The following is a 9,478-nucleotide window of genomic DNA, read 5'->3' as shown; positions in this document are numbered from 1 at the left end:
AAGAAAAATAGATTTGGTAATATAAAGAGAGAATTCCAGCTTCACATAGCCTGCCTTTGGAGACACATTCTCTTGCATGGTTTGCCATACAGCCGTGACCACCCCCATCCCCCACCATTTGCCTCTTTTTCTCTGTACTCTAGAAGTGGGAGAGGGGTTTGGATTCAGACTACAGCTCTTGGATTTCAGAAGCTCTGGGAATTTTGGAAGAGGAAGCAGAGTAAAATTCCATTGACACCTCACTTGCAGGCAGCTAGGACAGTTAAATTCTGTGGGAGAGGGGAGCCTTTTGGGGGTTAGGGAGCTGAAGGATAGAAGGTGGGAGCAAAAGAGCCCCATGATTCTGCAGCACCTCTGAATTCAGAGGTGTGTGCATCTCCTTCCTAAAGCAGTGTATCTACTAAGCAAGAGTAGGCTCCTATTTGTGTTACTAACTCCTCTTAATTTTCCACTTTGCAGGCCATACATCAGATCCAAGGGCCGCAAGTTTGAGCGGGCTCGAGGTCGCCGTGCCAGTCGAGGCTACAAAAACTAGATTGGATTATTTGAAGGCTGTGGTGTGCTGGATTAAATTTGCTATTCTGAATATAGATTAAAAACCCCATGTCGTGTCATTTGTTAAGACAGTCAAGCGTAGGAAGATTGTAAAGGCAGGTTGTAGACCAAACGACGTCTGGTTTGCCCAAACATCAGTCTTTCTCAGGATGTCTCTCCCCTCCCAACCTGCTTTGAATCTTCCCACAGTCTTTACTGAACATGGGTGGATGAGATGACCCAGTAATTATACGTTGTTTTCTTAAAACTTGAGAGCAAACATAGCATAGCGAAATTAGTGGTGCGGCTATCCCGGTGATGATAAAGAAGTGTTTTGGAAATGTCAGGCATAAAAGAAAAATGTCAGGGAAGGAGAGAAGACTTCTTAAAGAGAGGTATTTGCAGGAGCTGGAGAGGGGAGACATGTTGGTTGAAAAAAGCACCCCTGCTGATGCCTATCAGTTACTGAACTAGAATTTTAAAATACAGTTTAGAGAAGACAACTTTTTTAAGATAAAAGTATTGATGATAAATGTTGGGTCTGGGGGTGCTCAACCAAGATATCAAATGAATTTTGGATTAGTTTCCTGGTTACTATCTCTGGTGGTCAAGGAAAGCAGAAACACAGGTGTCCTAAAATGTGTATTCATTCTGCAGCACAGATTCTGACATACCAAGTAGGGTCCAGCAATAAAATTACAATGCAGATGTGGAAATGGGAGCAGCGGTCAATGGAGGTGACAGAAGTGTGAGACTGTTGGAGGCGCAGGACTCCTTTGCCCTAGCCTAGCCCCATGGGGTCGTGCAGCAGGCAAGCCAGGTAGCAGGAAATGGCCCACGCCCTGCCCACTTGGTCCTCCATGTTCTGCGGGTGAACCACACGCAGGAAGCGGTAGCCGAAAGCCTTGTCCGTCAGGCTCCGCAAGCTCAGCACTTGCCTCTTGGCCGTCTCCTGCTGGGCTGTCAGCTCCACAGGCCCTGCCTGCAAGAACGGTGGCAACACAGGCAATTCTTCGCCAGTCCCAGCACTGAACGTCAGGAAGCCGCTGGGAGCTGCCAGAGCGTAGCCGTGCACCGAGTACCGAGCCCTGGGAACCTGAGAGGCATCTCCTCCTCTGCCTCTTGACCGCCCCTGGGCTTCGAACAACAGTTCTGCACAGTCCAGAGCCACCAGTGGCACGTCATGGTGCCTGAGTGGCTGCTGTGGCTTGAAAGCATCTATGTAGCGCTGGCTGCAAGCGATGGGGATCTGGAGGGAGGAGAAGGCATATGTAAGAATGGCCTGTCCTGTCCAGCATCCTGTTCTCACAGTGGCCCACCAGGAGCCTGTGGGAAGCCTGCAAGCAGGATCTGAGCATAACTGCACCCTCTCCCTGCTACCTGACTTTCAGAAAGGTGCTGTATTCAGAAGCATGACTGACAAAAGGCATTACTAGGTTAAAACATGAATGGGGAACCTCAGACTCTGGGACGAATCTGGCCCTCTATGCTACTCTTACCTGGCCCTTGGGACTCTCCCCAGGCCACACCCCTCTCCCTAAGCCACACTCCTCACTGGCCCTGCTTTGTTCCTTAACTGCTTTTGCCTGCCTGAATTCTCGATCTTTGATGAGACCTCTTGCTTGCCTGGACAGGAGATAGAGGGTATGCAGAAAAACTAGCCTGCTGTACAAAGGTAAACTATCTTTGCTCCCCTACCCACCTTTAGCACATGGCCCCCACAGAAAGAAATGTGGCCCTCGTGCTGCAAAAGATTCATGCAAACAGGCCAAATTGCTGGATGGCTGGGGGCTCTCCTCTGGATTGCGAGTTCCAAGGAATGAGGAGAGGGTCAACAGGAAAGGGTGCAGTAGTTCTGCCTTCTGTTTTGGTTTGAGAACTGACGGGGGGAAAAAGAAATTGGAAAGCAAGGACACACATGCCGCGGTCCAAATCCACAGAAAAGTTGTGAAGTCCCTTTGAAACCAATAGGACCAGTTTGTTGTGGCTAACGTGCACCACTTAATTTTAATGGGGACTTCACAGCGTGGTTAATTTTCATTGGGATTTGTGCTCTTGAATACCATTTTTACTACTGAATTCAAGAAAGTTGGGAGGGGCTACAGCCTAAAAATTAGGTGGTGAGGGGGCGGGATGGGTGCATGTGCTTCTACAGCATACTTATTGGGGGAGAGGGCTGGGAGAACAGTGTGAACTCTGGACTTCATTCACCAGGGGGCAGTGCAGGACTGGCAGAAGAGGCCCTTCTCAACCAGCCTTGTGCCCTCCAACTCCCTGGGGCTGATGGGAATTGCACCTCAAAACCTCAGAAAAGGTTTTTGGGTGAAGGCTGCGACCATGCACCATTTGAAAGCTCTTTAGTCCCCCATCCTGTTATTCTGTTATTCTATGCTCCTTTCACAAACACCATTGCACCTCTTGTTAACTCTGTGGTGTTGTTTTTCCGGGGTGTGTAGAAAGGAGGAACTCTTGCCCCGCTTTACTCACTTGTCTCAACCTCCGCTCCATGAGCTCCGTCCAGCTGGCCCAGTAGCGGGAGGCCGTGGATTCAGAGATGTGGAACCGGAAGGCCAAGTCCTGAAGCAGCAGGCCCAGGCGCAGGCGGACGAGCACCAAGAAGAGCTGGTTGTCAGGGCTGAGGGCGCTGTGGGGGCTGCCTTCCGGGCTCCCCACCTCCCCATGCTTGCCCTCGAGGAGGAAGTCCAGAAAGGCCGCCAGGCGGGGGTATCTGTCAAAGCCCGTGTAGAACCTCAGCCGCTTGCCGTCGCCCTTGACGCTCTCGAGGGAGAAGGCCCCGTGGTGCGCCTGCACCTCACGCTGCCCCCTCAGCTGCCTGCTCAGCGAGAGGACGGTGGCGCCGCTGGCATCCAGCTCCTTGCGCATGCGATGCCCTGCAGACTCCAGCTGCTCCCGTTCCCAGCGCAGGTTCCGGTTCTCTTCCTCCAGCTGTGAGACGCGCTCTCCGAGGTGGGAAAGGAGAGCCCAGTTCTCGCCGTCCGCGCTCTCCTGTGTGTGGCGAAGGAAAAAATGGCGGCGTTGGCATGGCTTTCCGTAAAGTTGCCCCCATCCAACTCTGCTCCCTGCCCACCTAGTCAGCCTGGAGACTGAGGTCCAGCTCTGAGGGCCTTCTGCCACTTCTCTCATGGCAAGGAGTGACAGGGAAACAGGCAGAGGGCCTTCTCAGCAGTGGCACCCGCCCTCTGGAATGCCTTCCTGTCAGATGCCAAGGAAATAAACAATCTGACTTTTAGGAGACATCTGAAGGCAGCCCTGCATAAGGACGTTTGTATGTTTTATTGTGTTTTTATATTTTGCTGGACGACTCCCAGGGTGGCTGGGACAACCCAGTCAAGATGGGCAGCATATAAATAATAGAAATTATTATTATTAGTCACTGGTCACCCTCACCTCCAGCTCTTGGTGTTCCTTCTGGTTGGCTTCCACCGCTCCCTGCAGGCTAAGAAGGTGCTCGCTCTGGCGGTGGGCTGTGTCCTGCAACTCCCTCACAAGCCTCTTCAGCGCATGTCCTCCTTCTGGTATGCAGTATGCGCCATGGTCATGCAATGCAGCCATGTCCTTGCAACAGGGTGACGTGCTGGTGTTTTTCACCTGCTCAGCTCCCACAACCAGGTCACCACCAGGACCAGAGGGAAGAAGGCCTACTGGACAAAGATCAGCTTATTGGTATTTCAACAGCGTGGTTGACAGACTGCATTTGCTTCAAGGGTCATCCTTATTCCTGGCCCTTGGTGCCACTTTGCCCCCTTCCCAAGAAGTTCTGGGAAATGTAGTGGCCTGAAAGGCTAAGGGCACAGTAACAAATTTGCTCACCTGTGTCATCTCTACCCTCCACCCTCCCCATGCCAAACTGTTTTATCCTGAAAGACCTACAGTGGCTCCCAGTACGTTTCCAGGCACAATTCAAAGTGTTGGTGCTGACCTTTAAAGCCCTAAACGGCCTCGGTCCTGTATACCTGAAGGAGCGTCTCCACCCCCATCGTTCTGCCTGGACACTGAGATCCAGCTCCGAGGGCCTTCTGGCGGTTCCCTCGCTGCGAGAAGCCGAGGTTACAGGGAACCAGGCAGAGGGCCTTCTTGGTAGTGGCGTCCACCCTGTGGAACGCCCTCCCATCAGATGTCAAGGAAATAAACAACTACAGTATCTGACTTTTAGAAGACATCTGAAGCCAGCCCTGTTTAGGGAGGTTTTTAATGTTTGATGTTTAATCATGTTTTTAATATTCTGCTGCCCAAAGTGGGTGGGGTATAAATTTTATTATTTATTTATTTATTTATTTATTTATTTTTTATTTATTTATTTACCTGAATCTAGTTACAGGTAGGTAGCCGTGTTGGTCTGAGTCAAAGCAAAATAAAAAAATTCCTTCAGTAGCACCTTAAAGACCAACTAAGTTTTTATTTTGGTATGAGCTTTGGTATGAGTCTTTAAGGTGCTACTGAAGGAATTTTTTTGTTTTACCTGAATCTGTTAGCTTCAACACTGGGATTTTTATTCACCGAACTGCTTCACTGTGTGGCTGTATTACATTATTATTGCTGGATTTATTTGTGGGGTGTGGGTTTCTTAACTGTGTAAGTGGCTTTGGGAACCTATCGAAGAGCTGGGGGCCAAGGAAGAAGTTTAATTACTTGGGCAGGTGTATCTTTGGTATCTTGAAGTAGGAGTGATTCGATTTATTAAATATGCCAGTATTTTTATCCCATTCTTCAAGCAACCCTCAACCCCCCCCCCAACAACAAGCCAAACCAATAAAGAATTAAGTACAGGCATAGTGGCAGGCAGTGTGTGTCTAAAGCTGGGACAGAGAGTATTGGGCTCAAGGACCAAACACCCTCTGTACTTGGCCCTTGAGACTCTCCCCCACTCCTTGGCTCTGCCTCTGCCTGTGAATGGTTGCTTTAAATCTGCGCTTAATGATTTCTTGTGACATGCAAGTTACTCTGCTGCAGTCATGTAAAACTGGAATCCCAACCTCTGGCTGTTGACTGGAGCTGGTTATCTGCACTGGCTGCTAATGTGCTACTGGGCCAGATTGAAGGTGTCGAGTGGCCTTGGGACCACCTTTCCCTATGTATTCTGTTATTCTGTTATGTTCTGCAGCAGCGTTGCTAACCGGTCCCTTGTGCCACATGGAATTGAGCACAGGAGACTCTATACTGTGGAATTCAGTTTGTTGATTCGCTTTTTACTCTAGCTTAAAAACCTTTTTTAAGTGGACCCAGGTGGCGCTGTGGGTTAATCCACAGAGTCTAGGGCTTGCTGATCAGAAGGTCGGCGGTTCGAATCCCTGCAACGGGGTGAGCTCCTGTTGCTCGGTCCCAGCTCCTGCCAACCTAGCAGTTCGAAAGCACATCAAAGTGCAAGTAGATAAATAGGGACCACTCCGGCGGGAAGGTAAACGGCGTTTCCGTGCGCTGCTCTGGTTCGCCAGAAGCAGCTTTGTCATGCTGGCCACATGACCCGGAAGCTGTCTGCAGACAAACGCCGGCTCCCTTGGCCTATAGAGCGAGATGAGCGCCGCAACCCCAGAGTCGGACACGACTGGACCTGATGGTCAGGGGGCCCTTTACCTTTAAAAACCTTTTTATTTTTGCAAAGTTACCCTGCCATGTGGGCAGTTTTACATTCTTCTGATCTTTGCTTTCACCTTTAATTTTATGTACACCACACTGAGAAGATCTCCCCTTTTTCATTTAAAGGTATAGAAATTTCTGTACATATAAATACCGATAGATAAGCCTTGAAAAGTCCAAGCTTGCCTCTTTGTCATCCCAAAGAAACAAGGGATTCTGTGTTTCCAAGAAGCCTACACGCCTCCCCCTGCCAGCAAACCAGTGAGGCTCCTTTTCTGATTTTACACTGCACAAGCGCCCTGTGCTCTCCCAGAAATCTCTGCTTCTCATGTCCAAGAAGGAGATCCTGAGGCATTGTTGCTGTGTCAGCTGCAAGCTACCGGTATGTTTGTGCTCTTTCTTCCTGGCTCCTGCCTCCATCTCTGGCCCACAAGGGGGCAGCACACACCCATACTGGCTCATGCCATATCTGTTAGGAGGAGGATTACAGTACGTACTGTACTGTATATTTTGTGGGCCTCTCCAGACTGATGTTCTATTCTATTGCAAGTTTCATCCGCAACATGTTCTTTGACACAAAAATAGTGGTGGCCTTATTCTGCTTTAGCTTGCGATGCTTCCCTGATACTACCACATGATTGTTTTGTAGAGCACCAAAAATGGGGCAAAATTAAACCGGAACATGTGTGGCATGAAAATGATAGAATTATCAGCAGGAATCTGCAAGATAGGTGCACCCGATTGGAAACGGAGGAATGTGACTACCCCACAAACAGGATGGAAAGCGGGATCCTGTCTGACCACTTCGATAGCATCATGAACCTAGATCATCATGAATGTGCAGTAAGAAGAATATCTGGAGGAGTCCCTGTTTAGTAGTACCATGTCTTTAATGTACATAAGAATCACCACAACCCCTCTCCTGATTTGGGGTTAACTCACCATGACTTCAACCTGACTTTGTGATTATCTTTCATAAGCAAGCAAGACAGACCATACAAATTTTTTAAAACCTGCACACATCACTGCGACTAACATAACAGACATTAAATTTTTACAGCAAACTGTTTCTGCTTCTGCCTCGGTTGGTCTTATGTGACACACAAGATATCAGAGCATTACAGAAACCTTTTGCTATGTGAATTTAAGATGATCTCTGTTTTGTTAGCCGCTGTTACAATATATAGTTTTCGTCAAAAGTGACTAACTGCATCCTTCCAGGATCCAGACTATTTTTCATATATAGGTACATATAAAGAAAATATGCTGCAGAAATACTTTGATCCTATTAAAATGTACGAGGAAAAAAGATACAGACGTAATACTCTCTCTCCCCCGCCCCTCTTTCTCTGAGAAGCTATGAAGCAATAAAGTACAGATGCCTATATGAAGCATAACAGGGAGGGATTGTTGTCCGAATTTGTGGAGCATCAATACTGAGGAGAAGGGGAGCCCTGAGATAGGCTGAAAGCGGCAGGTTTGGGGATGGCGATGCACCCCTGTTGCTCAGTACCTGGGAGGGACCGCAGCTGAACTCCATCGCGCTCGCTCTCCCAGCCTCGTTTCCGATCCAAAATGGCCGCCGCAGTGAATCAGCCCTATCTGACTCTACTACCGCGAAAGGCGCTGTCTGGTTTTCCCTCAACCAAGATGGCAGCATCAGACTCGAAAGGAATGAATGAAGTGCGCCAGGAGTTGGGTCCTAGTTGCTGCGTATATGGTGGATTCCCTCATTAACTTCCCCCCTCCCCGAGGGAAGAGAGAAGCACAAAAAGTAAACACACACACACACACACACACACACACACACACACACACACACACACGTGTTTCGTGACGCCTTAAAAACTAAACACTGATTATGGCATAAACTCCCGTAGATTATAGTCCATTTCATCAGATGCATTAAGTTTCACCCATCCTTGCAGGTTTATATGGACACATGGATGCAAGGAACGGGGGGGGGGGGCTGTAATCACTGGGGTCAGAGGCAAATGGAAATAAGGAATACTGTATGAGGAAGGGTAGAGCACCCACCGCTTTGCATGCAGAAGGTGCCAGCTTCAATCCATAGCATCACCTGGCAAGGCTGGAAGAGACGCCTGGCTGCTGCCAGTCAGTGGAGAGAATACTGAGCCAGATGGACCAATGGCCTTTTGTTCCTGTAATTACAGATAGCGACATTTCAATCATAGCTAGACTGTCTGCAAAATAACCCAGCAACTGGAGAATTAGAATTATAGAGTTGGACGGGACCTCAGGGGTCATCTAGTCCAACCCCTGCAATGCAGGAATCTTTTTTGCTCAACGTGGGGCTCGAACCCACAATCCTGAGATTAAGTGTCTCGAGCTCTACCGACTGAGCTATCCCACACAAGATTACATGTCATGCATCTAACGAAATGGAGTCATGTAGTTCCTAAAAGCTTTTAAAAAAGGTAAAGGACCCCTGACAGTTAAGTCCAGTCGCAGATGACTGGGGTTGCGGTGCTCACCTTGCTTTACAGGCCGAGGGACCCAGTGTTTGTCCGCAGACAGTTTTTCCAGGTCATGTGGCCAGCATGACTAAGTCGCTTCTGGCACAATGGAACACCGAAACTGGAGCAGCGCACAGAAATGCCGTTTACCTTCCCGCCGGAGGGGTACCTATTTATCTACTTGCACTTGGTGTGCTTTCGAACTGCTAGGTGGGCAGGAGCAGGGACTGAGCAATGGGAGCTCACCCCGTCGCGGGGATTCGAACCGCCGACCTTCTGATCGGCAAACCCAAGAGGCTCAGTGGTTTAGACCACAGCGTCACCTGCGTCCCTCCTAAAAAGCTTAGGCCACAATAAAATTGATTAGCCTTTAAGTGCCACAAGACTTGGTTCTTTTTGTTGCGACTAGCATGGCTGCTTCTCTGGAAAAAGCACAAACAGGTATTTCCTTAATCAGTGGCATTATTTCCCCTTATGCTGTGGCAGCAACGGGAGCAGGAGCTGCTTGGTCATGTGGGCAGTTGGTGAACCTAACACAGCCTTTGCTAACATTTTGGAGTACAGCTGCATGCGCACCATGCCTGTAAAGCACAGGAGGAAGCCCTAGGGTGGTAAGGCAAAGGTGTCCATTTGAAATACATAGATTGTGGAGGCACTGCGCACAGCTGCAGGGGTTTTCCTTCACCATTCCAGAAAGAGCATCATTCTAGCACCAACTGCTTCTAGCCCGGAGCTGAAGGGAGGCACACTCTTCCCTCTGCCACTGGCCAAGAGCCTCGGGTACACTGCAAGAGCTGAACCCAGTGCCACTCAAGAGGAACATCATGCCAAGAGAAATAAACTGTGCCCAGGAGTGATGCAGTCAGTGCTAT

At 49.1% G+C, this 9,478-nt stretch overlaps 1 protein-coding gene and 1 pseudogene across 1 annotated transcript in view; one reads left to right on the top strand and one right to left on the bottom strand.

Moving 5' to 3' along the window:
* Positions 1-599, top strand: part of RPL18 (ribosomal protein L18) — a 6,949-nt gene extending 6,350 nt beyond the window's left edge. The window contains 1 exon segment of the mRNA XM_060281646.1: positions 460-599. Within this exon segment, the coding sequence (XP_060137629.1) occupies positions 460-535 (76 nt within the window). The 3' untranslated portion in view covers positions 536-599.
* Positions 600-1,377: 778 nt separating this feature from the next.
* LOC118095168 (uncharacterized) lies at positions 1,378-7,703 on the bottom strand (annotated as a pseudogene).
* Between the last annotated feature and the right edge of the window lie 1,775 nt (positions 7,704-9,478).

Source organism: Zootoca vivipara, chromosome 13 (assembly GCF_963506605.1).
Source record: "Zootoca vivipara chromosome 13, rZooViv1.1, whole genome shotgun sequence".
In the NCBI taxonomy this organism is placed as follows: Eukaryota; Metazoa; Chordata; class Lepidosauria; order Squamata; family Lacertidae; genus Zootoca; species Zootoca vivipara.
This window is presented reverse-complemented; position numbering and strand designations above follow the sequence as displayed.